Source organism: Hippocampus guttulatus, chromosome 10 (genome assembly GCF_054856545.1).
Source record: "Hippocampus guttulatus isolate MCC_2025c chromosome 10, RoL_Hgut_1.0, whole genome shotgun sequence".
Classification (NCBI taxonomy): domain Eukaryota; kingdom Metazoa; phylum Chordata; class Actinopteri; order Syngnathiformes; family Syngnathidae; genus Hippocampus; species Hippocampus guttulatus.
In genome coordinates, this window is record NC_141270.1 from 20,438,557 (window position 1) to 20,456,068 (window position 17,512).

Sequence of the window (17,512 nt, forward strand, 5' to 3'; positions counted from 1 at the left end):
CCACATTTAGTAGGCCAGCAAGGCAAACACATTCATGTGCCATGTGTACTACTGAGGTTTAAACGTGTGTTTCATGGTGCGGAAGATATGGTGACAACTGGTAGTTCAATATTGCCATGGTGCAAAAAGTCCTACTTCATTGGCATGTCATCACTAAACTTTATTGGTAGGTAATTGTGCATTCACAGATCACAAGATGACAAAATTGGCCAAATGTAATTCGTGTTATTTACAAATGTTGTGGGAAAAAAAAGCAAATATCAACAACAGATATCTATAAATTCACATTTGGCTAAAGTCAAATTTCAAATACAGTATGACACACAGCCCACCAAACGAGCTTGCAACGTTGAATCACAGCCTGTTGCTTGTCAGCAAATCATGGCATGTCTCACTAAGCACCCAGTCATAGGAAACCTAGTACAGGTACAGATACTATTAGCTAGTTCGAGTGCATTACTAAGTATTACATTTCGCAATAAATGAAACGAATATTATAACATTCAATCAATATGTACACCTTTATAAATCCATCTCGTATGCATACTAATTATCTGATTGCTGCTGCTAACTGTAGACTCTCACTTTGACTCAAGCCAATTTAATTGTATGAATTATCCATGTTGCTTGACACCTCTATAAATGATCGTTGCCTGTTTATTTTAACGTGTAAAACATTTTAATAACTTGAAAAACATAGCGTAACAACAAACTGAATGGAATTACAAGAGGCTTGCAGAGACATTTTTCTCCCAAATTTTAGGTCCGTTTTGGCATTCTATTTTGGATATAAAGGTACGATATTAGAAAAACGATGCTGCTTACATTAGTTCAAACATTGTTGTCAAATTTTACAATGAGTCTCAAATTACGTGTTTTGCGAAATTGCTGTACCTTCGTTATCATTTTATAGCTGCTCCACAGATCAAAAGGTGCAATTATTTTTGTTTTGTTTCCAATCTGCCTGGTTTAACACGTTCAAATCACATCGCCATTGATCAAACGTTTCTTTTGGACTGTCGCTACGGGGGGGGGGGGGGTTCATCGACTTTTCTCCGGTATTGAATTTTTCCCCTTTCCAGCATCAGTAGCACAGAGACAGCCTCCATACAGCTTGCGCGTGCCCTTCTTGCTGTATTTTTTAAGAGGGGCTTGAGGGTAATTAACCTTAGGTAGTACACACGAGCAGTGAATTCAGATTAAGACTTTGGCTTTCTTTGGCTGGGGTGTGTTGGTTCATCTGCTGTGTTCTCTTCAGGAGCAACGAGGGCGCGTGTGTGTCGAGTGACAGGAGGGCAGAAAAACAGGTAGGAAACTTGGACCATTTGTCTAATTTTCACGCATCGGCGCCTCATGTTTGGCAGGGGGGACACGTTCTATTCCTAGTCTCCATTGCCTGATGAGGTTGTCGTGAGCACTGGAGCTGTACATGAGAAAATAAGTGGGCGGGAATGGCCTTGTTGAAGTGTGTTATTGAAGGAAAATGTATCAGAATAACTAACAGTGGAAGCTCGCGAGATGTGCGGAGTAATATGACACAGGCAACTCGCTATTTCTTGTATGTACATATAAATGTATAGGTATAGACATATATTGGCACTGCATTACGTTGATTGCTTCGTGTTTGTAAGTGTTGCACGAGTCGCTCAAGCCATTACTGCTGGGGATTGCTTTTGTACAAAGTAAATGGCTGAAATGCTTAAATCGAGCGTCTGCGTAGCTACGTTGAGTTGTGCTTCGCCCCGTCTTTTCCATTGGCTGAGTGAACTGTGCCTGTATCCCTCCACTGAAATGCCAGCCTTTCAGCCCCAGAGAACCCGTGCGAGTTAGTGCGAACACGAACATGATGCACGATAACCAAATAGCGTCGACATACGTCGCCGTGTTCCAAAATAATGCAATACCGAGGGCCAACAACCGTTCATACATTACAAACGTTATCAAATTATTCCTAAAAACACATTAAAAAAATAGACCCAATATTATTGCTTCCTACTCACGGTGGACGTGACGTAAATGGACAAACGAATTGGGACACCTGGCCATTCCATTATCAGGTTATGAAAAAAGCAAAACATGTTGAAGCCTCCACTTCCTTCTCAGTTGGCAGATAGACAGTGTACAATGCTTACCAGTTTGTTTGTTTTTAACTTAGATTTTTACATTTTTGTTCTGTGCCTGACGGGCCACAAAAGGATACTGTGTGAATCCCTCAAGTTTTCCTGCTGTAAGTCTGACCCAAACTGTCTCTGTAAAGTAGGGAGCACAGAATAGATTAAAACTTGAATGATTGGTTAATTAATTGATCAAGATATATGATACAAGAGTTTTTCTATGGCACCGGTGTCAAACTGGAGGTCCGCACCAATTTACGTGGACCGCAAAATCAAATCATGTGGAGAAACGTCCATAATTCTTTCAAAAAATTTTACCAAAATTTTAAATTGTCATGTCTAATAACAGAGATGGGCACTTTACCCTATTTTGCAGGTCCATCGTGTGTCTGCGACCCAGGCACCCTTCCATCATCGTCCCTCTCTCCTTATTAATAAAATAGTCGTCTTGTGTCCATATTAGTCTTTGTCCTTTTAAAGCACTTCCGTCCTTACGTTTCACGTTTCCTTGCGTTACGTTTTTGAGTGTGGGGTGTTGTATTTAATAAATAAGTCCACACACGCCTTCCTGAAGCTCTGCCAGCACGTTCCCAAAGCAGTACACGCAGTTGGGTGATCAGTGTTCCAAGGCAATTTTTGTCCTTAACCCATTTTGCCCAAGTAGGTTGAAATGAACTTTTGGCCGCCTTGCGTCGGTGCACAGTACGTCACATGCATGCACATAAAAAAGCGGACGCAACCAAATAAAATTAAAAAGGAAAAAAAAAACAGCCAGCTGGATTGAATCGTTTACAACTGTTGAAGTGTCAACCAAGATACGAAAACCTTTATTAGTCTCGCAATGGAGAAATTCCCAATTTACAGCAGCAAAGTTATGAAAGGAAGAAGTACAACAACAAAATATAGGAGCTGCTGGAAAGGCAGCCACTCTCGCGGCGCCATTTTGAAGTCAAAATAACAAAAATAACACAACACAACACATAGGACACAGACAGTCGTGCAATCTTCACCACTTTTCTGCATACACTTTGTTGTCTGAAGCAGTTATAAATGAAAGAGGAGAGGATCAAAGTGTCCTTTCACCAGTGGGTCAGAGACGTCATGCTGAAAATGTGCACACGTCTGCTACAAGCTAAGTTTTGAAAGCAGACACGAAGCTGGAGCGTCCATTGATGAAAAGAGATTCGTTCACTTCTCCTGTCCCACGTAATCCGCTTCAAACTCCAAGCCGCGACTCCCAGTTCCAAATCCGCATCGTCGGCTCCTCAAGCCTTACATCCATCCAGCCGCTGACCGTTCAGCTGTCAACACAACCACCATCGGTCACCAGACTGATTGGCAATGTGTAAACTTTCTTTGGATGAAGAACGAGTGCTTCTCTTCTTTGTCTACTTAAAGCGAAGTGAAGTCACTCCCTCCCGCATACAAAAACGGTCAACACGCATGAAGACAAAGCGGCGCATCACTTTCGGTCAGAAGTAGTGTATTGGCGGATTACACACGCAAGACAGGCTGGGCGTGTTTCTGTCAGTCGTTTTAGGGAAATGGGTATTCCCAGGAACGGAATGGCCATTTCTGTTTAATCAAAACATTGAGATTTTGCAAGGATTTGGTTATTTTTATTCACATGAAAAAAACATGATCCTTGACATCTGATTTCAAAAGTAGTCATCCATCCATTTGCTGTGAATATGTAATAATATCCATCCATCCATTTACCTATCCGCTTATCCTTACATGGGTCGCGGGGGGCGGGAGCTGGAGCTTATCCCAGCTGTCTTCGGGCAATAGGCGGGGGACACCTTGAACCGGTTGCCAGCCAATCGCAGGGCACACAGAGACGAACAACCATCCACGCTCACCGAGGGACAAAATTGGAGTGGTCAATCAGCCTGCCATGCATGTTTTTGGAATGTGGGAGGAAACCGGAGTACCCAGAGAAAACCTATGCAGCCCCAGGGAGAACATGCAAACTCCACACAAGGAGGCCGGAGCTGGAATTGAACCCGGTGACTCTGCACTGTGAGGTCGACGCGCTTACCACTGGACCACCGCCCATGTATTAATATGATAAGATAATTAAACATTTACTATATTTTTCAGTCAGAATGGTCATTTGAAGGTAGCCGTAATTCCAATGTAGCCTGCGGGGGGAGGGTAAAAAAAAAGACACTTCTGGTTTATGGTTTTAGAGTTGAAATGCCTTTCAGTTTTAACAAGCATGTGAGTCATGTGTCCAAAATCAACCTTTTACTTGTTATTAAATAACTGAGTAATATTACATATTGTTGGTATTTTGCCTACTCATATAATCAAATAAGTAAAATATTACAAACACCACTCTTGAGTATGGAGTGCAGTTCTACGCCCACAATAATAAACTGTTAAGCAAAGCCCTGCATGACTGTCTCACTTGAAACCGTCCTTTGATATCTTTGGAAAGGTACAGTGTGTGTCCTTTTGATATTCTTGGACTCTTGTCTCTTACCCCGTTTGGTGCCGCAGAAGGAGATGTCTGCCAGAGGGGGGAAAAAGAAGGTCACCAAGCTGTCCCGCTCATCTCGGGCAGGGGTCATCTTCCCTGTTGGCCGAATGATGAGGTATCTGCGCACCGGCACACATAAATATCGCATCGGCATGGGAGCACCTGTCTACATGGCAGCAGTCATCGAATACTTGGCAGGTAGGGTGACAGCACAATGTGTTTATCCAAAAAGGCTGCCCTCTGTTTACATTTAATGTGGCAAACCTCGAACGGTGCCCGCTCATCTTTATCACTCCGGACTGCCACTCGATTGTAATTTCTTCCTGTTGGCCTATACAGTAAATATTCTCTAGTACGGACTCGTGTTTGCGCTGTCCAATTTGTCCTGATAACAGAAATTCCTCATTTGGGAAATGAGCATGGTACATGTCCTTTATGAACCTGCAAGTATGTTGACAAAATGCACGTGTAACAACACAATCAATAAAATACAAAAATATACTGTCCAAAAACTGTTGATATAACAAAAACTGCAATACAGGTGTATCCCAAAAAAATCACAACAGTAAAATATATACAGTATTTTAATGTTTATTTTTTTCTGTCTTGGGAAAAAAATATGTATTTTGGATTGTTTTGTTGGATGCATTCTTTGGTTTATGACAATGTTTGCCTGCGTGTCATACAGTTTTCTTGCTAGTTGCAAGTAACTGTCCCGTTGATCACCGATGTCTGGTCATTCTTGTGCATACTGAAGGATTTTTGTTGCCATTTGCATTGCTTCCTTGCTGAATGGTGGCTTGTCATCAGGAGTTGAATCGATGCCTTGTTTTTTAAAGTTTCGTAGATTTGCGTCTTTCCGACTGTCTGCTGGATCTTTTTAACTTTGTGTCCAGCCTCGCTCAAACGGATGCATTTCACTCGCTCCGCTCCAGTCGTTAACAGCTCTTCTACGTTTCGATGCGATGATCTACACGACGTAAGTGAATAAAGTTAAAATCTTTCGCAATTACAGTAAAACACACGCCAATAAAAAGTCGCTTACACGTCTTCGTTTCGAATCTGATGAATGAAAACGGCGAAGCGAACACGTTTCTTCGGTCATGTCGAGTGGGTGCTGCTTTTAAGCTAGTGCCGCGTTCTCCAGGACGTAAGTGAATAAAGTTAAAATCATTCACAATTACAGTAAAACGCACGGCAATAAAAACTCACTTGCACGTCGTCGTTTAGAATCTGATGATCGAAAAACGCAAAGTGAAAACTTGTTTCAGCGTCAGTCTTTTCCGTCGCATCGGGTGGGCGTTGCGTGTATTTAAGCTCCCGCGGCATTACGCCTCCATCCGGGTTACGGGTAGTGGAATTTCCGCTTACGCAACTTCCGGTAACATGTAATATCGTAGTCAAAATGTTAATGCATAGGTTTTTATTCCGGGTGAAGGATATTCCTTTCCATAGAATTCCGGGATGGGAATATTTACTGTACTGTATTATGTTACCCAAGTTTGATTTTATAATCTTTAAAAAAAAACTTTTTTTAATGTAATGAATTTGTAGCTGAAGGGGAACAGTGAAATCTTGGTTAACTTTAGGCCCTCATGTGCCGAAAAACACACATGCCACATCGATTAAAGACAAATTTGTCCAATGGTGCACAATTGCACACACAAGTATGAATTGTTGGATGAACTGTGACCAGTCCGGGGTGTATCTTGTGCATTCTGAAATTATTAAGACCCCTTTCATTTTTCTCTACTAATAATGTATTTTTACTTTTCCCACATTCACAACAAAGCAGATTTCATTTTTTTTCTTCAAGAAGTACCTTCTCCCTGTTTTCCTCCTTGAATGAATATACATACACTGAAGAACTAACTTCCCAATTCCGTATACGTACCAAAATGAGTTATTTTAGCACTTCAGTGATCCCTCGCTATTTTGCGGTTCGTTTATCGCAGATTCGGTGCATCGCGGATTTTTTCAAACATATAACAGTACTGTATATGTTGCTCTATGTGACTCGCTGTTGTTTTGCAGCTTCTCACGGACTGTTCGCGGACTTACCTGTATATGTTAATTGGTCGCTACTTTGCGGATTTTTGTTTATCACGGGTGGTTTTGGTCCCCATTAACCCCGATAAACGAGGGATTACTGTATTTGCATTTCAAGTTACCAACATCCAATATCACTGTTTATGTTTTCATCTGAAAAGGGGTCCGACCTTAAAACGATGGCCCGGAGCCACCATATGTCTGTGTCAGACCAACCGGGCCACAAGAACAAATGTCATAAATAAATGAGATGAAATCAACAAGTTCTCACAATATTGAATATGAAATATTTATAGTTTTATCTCCATAAATTGATTAATAATTAGAGCTGTCAAACGATTAAAATATTTAATCTAATTAAAAATGCAACTGTCATAATTAACTCAAATGAACTAAAAAATTAATCGTGATTACTCACACATTTTTTTCGTTTCTGAAATTCCTTTTACATTTTTTGTCCTATTTTTCCCCATTTTAATGCTCTCATCAACTTGGAATCATGAATCAGTTTTCTATGTGCCAAATGCAAATATTTACTGAAATAACAATTTCGATTTTCAATTTTACATGAACATTTTTCACTTGGAGCAGTTGTTCACACATAATCTCTCACACAATATTACTGTCCATCAACAACAGTGAAAAAAATATTTTGTCACTCAACAGCTGCTTTAACAGCTTTTTTTTATGAAATCAAAACAGAGCAATATAACATTATAAAGTGCACATCTAAGGTAAACTAGTACTCAGCCTATAGTGGATTTAAACCATGGTTGCATACTTCGTTTTTCTCAAGTTTGCTTTGAACACAGCAGTCCGTTTCTGTATGTTTGTTGGAGAATAACGAGACACCGGACACCAGTGTTCGTTATGTGCCGCTGTATTCAAAACTGCCGGCCGTACAAACAAGCGCACGCACTTCACCCGTGCTGCTGGGGCAAACCATTCTGAAAGAGGGGGGTTTCACTCCCCCTAACACAGTCAGGCTATGTTGATTGTGTTGGTCCTTCTTGCGCGGAAGTCTCTCCACGGTTTTTGTGTAGACCTCGTTTCGGATGACTACACTTGGTTCGATGACAACACTGGAGACGTTTTATTTTCGCTAAATCGCCACCACAGTAGCGCACTGTCACTGTCAGACGAACACAGAGAAGCTCCACCCGCGCTCTATTTAGATGGACACGGAACGCTGTAACCTTCCACACAAAATAGTTCCAAACAAGTAACAATCGCGTCAGTGGCATACATCGTATACCTGTATGATACACAGAGAGAGAAGAACAGGTAACTTTGGTCTTGTCAGTGGAGCAATCTGGCAATTTTTTAAAAGTAAACTTTCCATTCAGAAACTCTCTAAGTATCCGTTTTCGGTGTCTCGCATTGCCGTGGCTGGCAAAACAGACATGGGCGTGGACTTCTGCAGCGCGCTTGTTGTTTTGTTTCTGGTGTATTTATAGAGCAACGTAACATCCGCTTGTGACGTGTGCCTCGTTAATCTTGCGAGAAAAAATTTAATCCCGTTAAAATTCATTTAAATTAATGCCAATAAAAACGCGCTAAACTGACAGCTCTATCAATAATCTTTTCTCCCTGTTGTGCACATTGAATTGTCACTGACACTTTGTGTGCTACGTACTCGTGTGCATTGTGTCGCATTTCTTTAAGAATTGTTTTAAATAACGTGACCAAAATGCATGCAAGTACGGGCGATCAAGATCTATATCAGCGATGGCCAAGTGGCGGCCTGCAAGCACCACACTGAGTGGCCCCAAAAAATTACGCTGATACACATTCAATATTTATTTCTCTTAAAAAAATAAAAATAAAAACATGGGAGGAATTGGCAGGAAAATATCCTGGGGAAAAATATCTAATATGTAAAAAACATTAAACATTTAAATTTACAATCTAAATTTGAATGTAACATGCATTAAATAAATATATTTAAGAAAAATGACACTTCTGCAAATATGTGAACTACCAAACTGCAAATGGGGCAAGAAGCTTGCGCAGAGGTTTGGATTAAGGTGAGGGTGTGGGTGCACAGTCCTCACTCCCACCATCTTCACTCCTGCCAGGTGGTTTCCGGTGGCATGAGGGTACCCATGACGACCTTCTTCTGGCAAGAGTTGCAGGGGGCTGCCGGTAGTCCGGTCTGTTGGACTCCGCCTGTGCCTGCCCCCAGGTGCCGGTTTGGGATCACTCTTTGTCTGGCCTCTACCCTTCGACCTGTTCGGCTTGGGTGACCCTGCCAGGAGTGCGGGACTCCTGCCGACATAGCTCTAGGGGTCGTGGAGACGCGCAAAGTGCCTCACCACGATAAGGTGGTGATCCCATCGAGGCACAAACTGCAAATACGCAAGGGTCGACTGTCGTTTCAAAATTGTTTTATTACCAATCACCAATAGATGGCAGACATGTCTTTGTGGTGCTGACATTGGGTTTTATAGTGCCTTACGCCTCAATGTGAGGAGGCTTAATATTTTTATGTGGATTTGGAATAACATGCAGGACAAACATAGTATCGCAGTTATACAATTTTAGTTGAGTTGGGTTTTTTTTTTGTGATTTAAAAAAAAGTACAAAGTGAGTCCTTGAACTCAATTATGATTTCTTGGTCAGAGGTGTAGTGCCGTCCTTTAATGGTCATGTTTTTATGCGCGAGAGCCCTTTGCACTGAAAAAAAAGTGTTGCCTATCCCTCATCTATATACTGGGGAGTGGCTGTCTTGATCGCCCGTACTTGCATGCATTTTGGTGATTGAGATCACACGTTTGACTATTTCATTCTGGGAGGCCCCCATTTCTCATTCAGTAGTCCACATTGCGCTGTCAGAGAGACAGAAAACGAATCGGCTCGTCTTCGTTCCAACTGTTCCCAAGACAATGGGCATCACGAACTACATGAATTAAAATGAAAATTAACATGTTGTATATGTCATGGATTTCCACTTGCCTTCTTTGTAGCTGAGATTTTGGAGTTGGCCGGAAACGCCGCACGGGACAACAAGAAAGGCAGAATCACTCCGAGACATATTAAGCTGGCTGTGGCAAACGATGAGGAGCTTAATCAGGTAGGTGCAACATTCTATGAGCAACCACTTTCTGTTGGTAGTTACCATTTTACGATAAAGATGATTTTAAATTAAAATGAAGGTATGATTTTCAACTTAAAAATACTTTGCATGTTACATGGAAGACGTTCGCATATGTACTGTATTGCCCCACTTCCCTGTTCAGCATTATAGAAGGGGGTGTTTCTGACGTGAGCTACATCGTCATATGTACGAAAAATTGAGAACATACAGTGTCATTTCCCGATGAGTTGGTTCAAAGTTGGATGTTTTCCAGCTTCTTCGTGGCGTGACCATCTCAAACGGAGGAGTCCTGCCTCGCATTCACCCGGAGCTTCTTTCCAAGAAGAGAGGAAGCCGAGTCAAAGCGGACAGCCAGGCATCCGTCCCCGAGAAGAAGGCATTACGCGCCAAAAGCACCAAAGCCGTCAAACCCTTGAAAAAGGTTAAAGGCAAACGAGGGCGAAAGCCAAAGGTCGGTCAGTTGAGTGTGTCCCTTCCTTTCATGTATGCACGAGAAACAGTCGCGACCCAGGCCAAGTTTGACTTCACTTGTAGCTCTCTGTAATGCTTTTGCTTCAGGTGTCAATTAGAACTGAACAATGAATCAAAGTCAAATTGACATTGCAATGTCATAGAATGCAAGTTTCAAATCGCAAAGGCTGAAGTTTAAAAAAAGCATTATTTTTGGTCAGCTGGTTGGCTTTATTATTGTTTATATGATACATTTACCCTCGCCGACCACTTTATTAGGTACACCTGTCCAACTGCACGTTGACACTTAATTTCTAATCAGCCAATCACATGGCGGCAACTCAGTGCAGACATGGTCAAGACAATCTCCTGCAGTTCAAACCGAGCATGAGTATGGGGAAGAAAGGTGATTTGATTGACTTGGTGGTGGCATGGTTGTTGGTGCCAGAAGGGCTGATCTGAGTATTTCAGAAACTGCTGATCTACTGGGATTTTCACGCACAACCATTTAGGGTTTACAGAGAATGGTCCAAAAAAGAAAAACTATCCAGTGAGCGGCACTTCTGTGGGCGGAAATGCCTTGTTGATGCCAGAGGTCAGAGGAGAATGGCCAGACTGGTTCGAGGTGATAGAAAGGCATCAGTGACTCAAATAACCACCCGTTACAACCAAGGTAGGCAGAAGAGCATCTCTGAATGCACAGTACGTCAAACTTTGAGGCAGATGGGCTACAGCAGCAGAAGACCACGCCGGGTGCCACTCCTTTCAGCTAAGAACAGGTAACTGAGGCTACAATTTGCACAAGCTCATCGAAATTGGACAATAGAAGATTGGAAAAACGTTGCCTGGTCTGATGAGTCTCGATTTCTGCTGCGACATTCAGATGGTAGGGTCAGAATTTGGCATCAACAACATGGATCCTTCCTGCCTTGTATCAACAGTTCAGGCTGGTGGTGGTGGTGTAATGGTGTGGGGAACATTTTCTTGGCACTCTTTGGGCCCCTTGGTACCAATTGAGCATCGTTGCAACGCCACAGCCTACCTGAGTACTGTTGATGACCATGTCCATCCCTTTATGACCACAATGTACCCAACTTCTGATGGCTACTTTCAGCAGGATAATGTGCCATCTCATAAAGCTGGAATCATCTCAGACTGGTTTCTTAAACATGACAATGAGTTCACTGTGCTCAAATGGCCTCCACAGTCACCAGATCTCAATCCAATAGAGCAGGGGTGCCCAAACTTTTTGGACCGAAGATCTACTTTTCGATCAACTAACCTCCCGGGATCTACCCTTACCGGCACGCACGCGCACACACACACACACACACACACACACATGCAAGCCATGATGAGAAACAGCCTGAAACTGAGGCATGCGATGCACTTTTGCAGCCCTGTTAACTGTCGTAGCTCACACGTGCCGTTTTAAAGAGCTTCCCTGGGCCCTCCTAGATTCCTATTCTTTGCCCGTGCCCTCAATGAATTGTACACGAAGCAAACTCTTTAATGAGAATAATGACGATAATAGATAGAGCGCAACAGCTCTGATCACAAGCTGCAATTGCAGACTGCTGAGCGTTAACAACCTCCGGTGACGTAATCACGTGCCACCGTAAATTCAAGATTTATCTGCTATATTTTATTTTTTAAATGTTTTTTTGTGAAAATGAGACTGATAAGATGATTAGGGTGCAGCCTACATTAAAACCAAAAATATATTTCTAACATTTACAAAGACACACAAATGGTTGTTTGGTTTTTTTTCTCCTTGACACTCCTCGGATCTACTTGGGACCTATCTTAGATCTACCAGTAGATCAGGATCGATGTAATGGGCACCCCTGCAATAGAGCATCTTTGGGATGTGGTGGGACGGGAGATTCGCATCATGGATGTGCAGCCGACAAATCTGCGCCAACTGTGTGATGCCATCATGTCAATATGGACCAAACTCTCTGAGTAATGCTTCCAGCACCGTGTTGCAAAAGGGGGTCCAACCCGTTACTAGCATGGTGTACCTAATAAAGTGGCCGGTGAGTGTATATTGTGTCTAGATAAGTGCAGTACTTAAGTTCAGTCCACATATTTTTTTCCTGAACGTTGTAGTGATAAAGCCATAGATTTGTTGTTATTATCGTTGTAATTTGACGTATGATTTACCGATTCCAGTTTTTGCTCGTTTGGTAGCAATTTTGTTGGCGCGAATGCTTAAGACTGCAAGTTCAAGTGTTTACCAAGTTACTGTAACAGCTCGAACTAAAGAAGATAAAGTCTCATATTATTCATGGTAATTGTAGCCGATGCGTAACCTGTTACGAGGTGTCAAAAATGAGTTGAGGGCAAAACCCAATATCAGTTGAGAGCTGTTTTATTCACAAATCAGAGTGGTGATAGGATTAAAAAGTACAAAGGGAGCAGTAGCACATGAGGAAAAAGTCAACACCAAAGTACAAAAGCTCAAGTTAGAAAGTACATACTGAAATAGGCTAAGACAAAATGCTGACGCAAAACTAACATAAAATAAGATGAGATTGAAGTAAGCTTCACAAAAACAGAAGGTTCCACTTACAGGAACTCTGAACTCAAAAAATGAGACATGCAGGACCAAAAAAACAACAACAAAAACCCCACCGGTGAGCAAAGCAAACAATAATCTGATGTCATCCCTCATTGGGAGCAGCTCTCAAGTACCCTGCTAATCATCATAACGGGTGTGAAGCAGAAAGCTCAGCCCACCAGCCCATCGCTGCAGGTAACTGGAGAAGAAAAAACAAGTAAAAGCAGACCAGGAACATAATATAACCTATAAAGATGAAAACATTTACTGTATGTCCAAGAAATCTGGTATTGTTTTATTACAATACAAACAGATACATTTCTTGCCTGTGTTTTGTTAAAAAAAATAAAGAAATATCACACATGGCAAGAGGACGTAAAAACATTTGCATATAAAATCGCAGATGGACTCACACTTGAATCATTTTTCGAAAATCATTCAGCTTTAGTGTTAATGTGTGTGTTCGGTTTCATGGTGCCGTTCTTGTACCTCTGCATGGTAAAAAGAACACAGCAAAGGACAAAGAATCTGTACCAAACTCCACGGTGGAAGATGGCCCAGGAGATGGATTTACCATCCTCTCAGCCAAGAGCCTGTTCCTTGGTCAAAAGGTAATAACCGCATAATAAGGGCCGGATTTCTTTATTATTATTATTTTTTGCTTTGGTCCAATGTCACGTCAGCTGCTTTCATGCTAACTTGTACTCACACGATGCCGTTAACGGTTGGGAACCACAGCTTTCTCTCACAGTGACTGAAATTGGCAAAATTGGAACAATCAAGGTAGATGCCATAATTAACCCAACAAATGCAGAGATGGACCTCAGAGATGGTGTAGGTGAGAAAGCAGCGCTTTGGAGAAATGGTTCGGCCTTTTTGCATTCACCTGATCTTCTGCTGCTGGTGTTGTTTGCAGGGAATGCTTTGGAGAAGGCAGGAGGCCAAGAATTCCTGGAGGATGTCAAGGAGCTACGGAAAGCACAGGGACCTTTGGGGGTGGCATCAGGTACCGATTGCACTGATCCTACACTGATGTTGGACGATTGGCTGTTAAAACAGAAGTACGGAATAAACGATTGTTCTTTTGTGTGTTGTGCTTGCGAGTCATGTCGACAGTTGAGCAAAATGCACATCTTTGAAGTTGAACAGTACGTTTCTCTCCCCCCCGCGCAGTGGCAGTGAGCCAGGCCATTGGAATGACAGCCCGCGTCATCATCCACTGCAACGTTCCACAGTGGGGGTCGGACAAGTGTGAAGAGCATCTAGAAAAGACTGTGGAGAACTGCCTCTCGGCTGCAGAGGAGAAGAAATTCAAGTCTTTGGCTTTCCCTTCGCTCCCTGCTGGACGGTGAGGACACACCCACTTTTATGCAAATAACTGACCTGCGTTTCAGATCAAGCGTTCTGCCAACTTCAAATCCAGTCACAAATGAAATAGAAACCCGGCCCAGTTTCCCAGCATGGGACCAACCCAATTTGAGAGGCTTCATTGTTGTAACAACTGTTCTTCCATAAACCTCCTCCGCAGGCATGGATTCCCAAAGCCGACAGCTGCCCAACTCATCCTCAAGGCCATCTCCAACCACTTTGTGTCATCCACCAACTCCTCTCTGAAAAACATATACTTTGTTGTGTTTGACAGTGAGAGCATCGGAATATACATTCAGGAAATGGCCAAGTTGGACTCCAAGTGAGGAATTTGACTTGTTGGTCATGCTGATGGTGCCAGTACAGTGCTGTGAAAAAGAACTTATCCTCTTCTCCCTAAAAAAAATATTTGTGTGTATCTTTAAGGGAAACTATGCACAAAAAAAAGTGTGAATTTGAGAAGAGGACATCCTTATTCATGCCACTGTAGTGGATAACAGAAGTAGGTGCCAGTTAAATCAAGAAATGTTCGAGGGAAGCTGTTGGCTGAAATTGTATGTTGCTCTCCTTTAGAGATTAGATCATTTAAGTCCCTGAAGTTTACTGTTATGTTGGTGTGTCACGGATGGTTTTACATTCCATGTAGAAATAGAAGTTATTTCAGGGCTTATGTAGTTTCTGATACTCTAGTTATTAAAAAAAAAGAAAATGTTCTCATTCTGCTTTGAAATAAAACGTTTTACATCATTTGCGTGAAGACTACTCATTTCAATGAACTGAGAGCACAAAAAGCCAAGGCTGCACTTTTTGTCCAAATATAACACGAGTCGACACAAAAAGAACATGGCCGTGGAATCGTCCCGCTTTGTGGCTATTTTCCATCCAGCTGCACCAGAGGTAAGATCTTCGGGTCGGGCCTAAAATGTCAATCATTGCTTTAGGTCGGGCCGGGCCTCTCTCTCGCTGACTTTTAAATTATAAATATATCTAATAAACTTATAAATATATCTTTAGTGCGCTGAGGCGTTTTGAGGCCATGAATAGTTTTGGCCACGAGAGACCGTGGTTCGCAAATAAACAACCGTCGCCTTATCACAACACGTACTGTACTAAACTCTTGCAATGACAACTCAAATAACTCCTTCCTGTCTCTGTCTATTGTCCACCCATCATTGTTCTTTGTCTCTCTGCTTCTCTCTCTTAAAGTGCCGTGCTAGATTCTTAAGGATGTACTGCTGCAGTGGTTTGTGGCCCAATTTTCAACCTGTCAAAATGACGGACGGCCTGAAATTTTTCCCGTCAACTCTTAAAAAAATTCGTCAATGATGGAAAATTGTCACGTACCCTCTGCAAAAACAGAAATATAAAAGATGTAAATGTTTATACAGTCTTGTTTAACTTAGATTTTGTTACAAAAGACAGGCTTTAATTTGTTTTCATAAATCACCCCTCCTCCTCCCGAGTCCTCCCAAATAAAATATGAAATTTCGGGTTTGCTTCGGGCTCGGGCCTGCAAATCAAGTTAATTGGTTGGGCTCAGGCCGGGTCGGGCTTTAATACCCGTGGGCCAGGTCGGGTTGCAGTGGCGGTTCTGGGGGGGGGCCAACGGGGGCCAGTGCCCCTGTAGCACCGATTCTGGCCCCCCTGTGGCCCCCCCCTCCGAGCGCAGATTACGCAATCGTGCCGAGTCACCGACGCGAAAGGTGGAACCAAAGTGCGTGATTTAACATTCTAGTCTGACCCTTTAGTGCGCTGCGCCACTTAAAAATGAGCGGGAAAATGAGAAGCAGTCCGCAGAGAAGGAAATTACCACAACACGAGTGCTATTTGCGTGTGTGTGCGTGCGTGGGTGTGTGTGTAAGTTTTTTAGTCTCCCTTTTTATTTTAATTTTTATTTAACAGGATCAATATATAAGACATTGCCTTTTAAAATTTGGATAATTATATGCATGTAAAACATCTAGCTTCAGTGTATTTGCAATTTTTGTCCCCGGCAGGCTAGTACCATATCATCCCCTGGTTTGAATATTCTCAACAGACGTATTGTTACGCTTGCAGACATTTTAGCCCTCCTAATACTGTTTTTTTCTCATCAGTGTAATGTTATGACTACAATTTCAAAGTCTGAAGAAATAAAAAGTCAAATAAGATTTCGAATCTGTCTTTTTAGCCCCGAGTTGAATGTGCCCCCCCCATCAAAACCCCTGGCCCCAGCCCGTCCCCCTCAGTGAAATTGATCCAGAACCGCCCCTGTCGGGTTGGGCTGGATTATTTAGGCCCGATTTTACCTCTTAACTGCACCAGGGACCTAAAACAAGGTCGAGGGATTGGAGGCGGTATTGGCACAAGACCTTCAGGCTTCTGCTAGGAAGTAAAACAAAAGTCAGGAAAAGCCTCCGAGAACAACTTTAAATGGGGGCGGGTGTGTGCTGACTCCAATTTAACAAGAGTTTGAATCTGGTTGTTTAATTTTGAACACATTTTAGTGGGGCAGACTGGGGTAACCATGTTATTTCAGATGTTTGTTTTGAAAAACTAAGATTTTTTTTCATTTGAGTTATACAGGTTGTAGGACACATTAATCTCTCTCTCTCTGTCTCACCCCCCCCCCCTCCAGGGGTGTGTAAACTGGAGGTGTCAAATTATCGCGGTAATTGCGAATAATTTATTACAATCAGATTTTTGCGCGTTATGGTTTTTAATCGCGTTAATCTACATTTTAATCTCTAACGTTATTGTTTCTGTAGGTGGATTGCCTTTTTGTAATATTCGTTTTTATGTGTTGGTTCGAGTTGTTGAGGGTGGGGAAACAATGGTCAGTCACAGCCTGAGGGGGACATTGATTGGCTGTCCTTATGTTTGGGCGTGTTTAGCAGAAGCTGATAGGCTCCCTTTGGAGTTGGGAGGGCCAGCTAAACAGCGGTGAGGAGTTCTCGGCCCAAGGAATTTACTTTCAATAAACGCCCTGACTGTACTATTGAAAAAATTTGCATGTTGTGCCTAATTTGTAAGAAGGAGTTTGCTTCCCACCGAAGCAGCTCAAGTTTAGCCTACCACATCAATGCAAAGCACCCGTCGCAAGTGCAGCCACAGGTAACATTAGCACCGAAAGCGTTCGCAATGTAGCGAGTCGTAGCAAACTAAACTCGAGAACTGCCCGCGTCCGAGGCATGAAGTTAGCATAGCTGCTGTGCCCTCTGTAGCCTACTAGAAGTGGTTGATGTTTATTTCAGCACTTTATTTTGTAATAACATGCAATGTTATTTTTGAAGTGCTGACTTACGGCACTGTGATTTAAGGGTCTCTTTTTTTTTTTCCAAAGTTCAGTGTTCAGTACTTGTATTGCTCAGAAAAGTCTTCTGTTTTTGACATGTTAACCTCAGCAC

General features: G+C 42.4%; 1 protein-coding gene and 1 long non-coding RNA gene across 3 annotated transcripts; one reads left to right on the plus strand and one right to left on the minus strand.

Moving 5' to 3' along the window:
* The first annotated feature begins 1,034 nt into the window (after nt 1-1,034).
* macroh2a2 (macroH2A.2 histone) lies at nt 1,035-14,873 on the plus strand. 2 transcript variants are annotated; one of them, XM_086121552.1, is made up of 10 exons: nt 1,035-1,158; nt 1,259-1,307; nt 4,620-4,797; nt 9,615-9,721; nt 9,999-10,196; nt 13,265-13,369; nt 13,497-13,596; nt 13,675-13,764; nt 13,932-14,106; nt 14,287-14,873. In XM_086121552.1, the coding sequence occupies exons 3-10, from the start codon at nt 4,626-4,628 to the stop codon at nt 14,450-14,452; spliced, it is 1,113 nt and encodes a 370-aa protein (XP_085977678.1). In that variant the 5' UTR covers nt 1,035-1,158; nt 1,259-1,307; nt 4,620-4,625; the 3' UTR covers nt 14,453-14,873. The 2 variants fall into 2 exon arrangements, with proteins under 2 accessions (XP_085977678.1, XP_085977679.1); XM_086121553.1 differs by having other exon boundaries at nt 1,079-1,172.
* Nucleotides 5,489-5,899, minus strand: LOC147199561 (uncharacterized). Its single transcript, XR_015101988.1, has 3 exons — nt 5,812-5,899; nt 5,645-5,740; nt 5,489-5,569 (listed from the first exon to the last, which is right to left on the minus strand). It is a non-coding gene; the product is annotated as an uncharacterized LOC147199561 (long non-coding RNA).
* Nucleotides 14,874-17,512: the final 2,639 nt, after the last annotated feature.

Coding starts and splice junctions, on each gene's coding strand:
- macroh2a2 (XM_086121552.1), top strand. CDS start 4,626: ATGTCTGCCAGAGGGGGGAAAAAGAAGGTCACCAAGCTGTCCCGCTCA. Junction 4,798..9,614: donor AGTCATCGAATACTTGGCAG/GTAGGGTGACAG, acceptor CCTTCTTTGTAG/CTGAGATTTTGGAGTTGGCC. Junction 13,597..13,674: donor GGACCTCAGAGATGGTGTAG/GTGAGAAAGCAG, acceptor TGTTGTTTGCAG/GGAATGCTTTGGAGAAGGCA.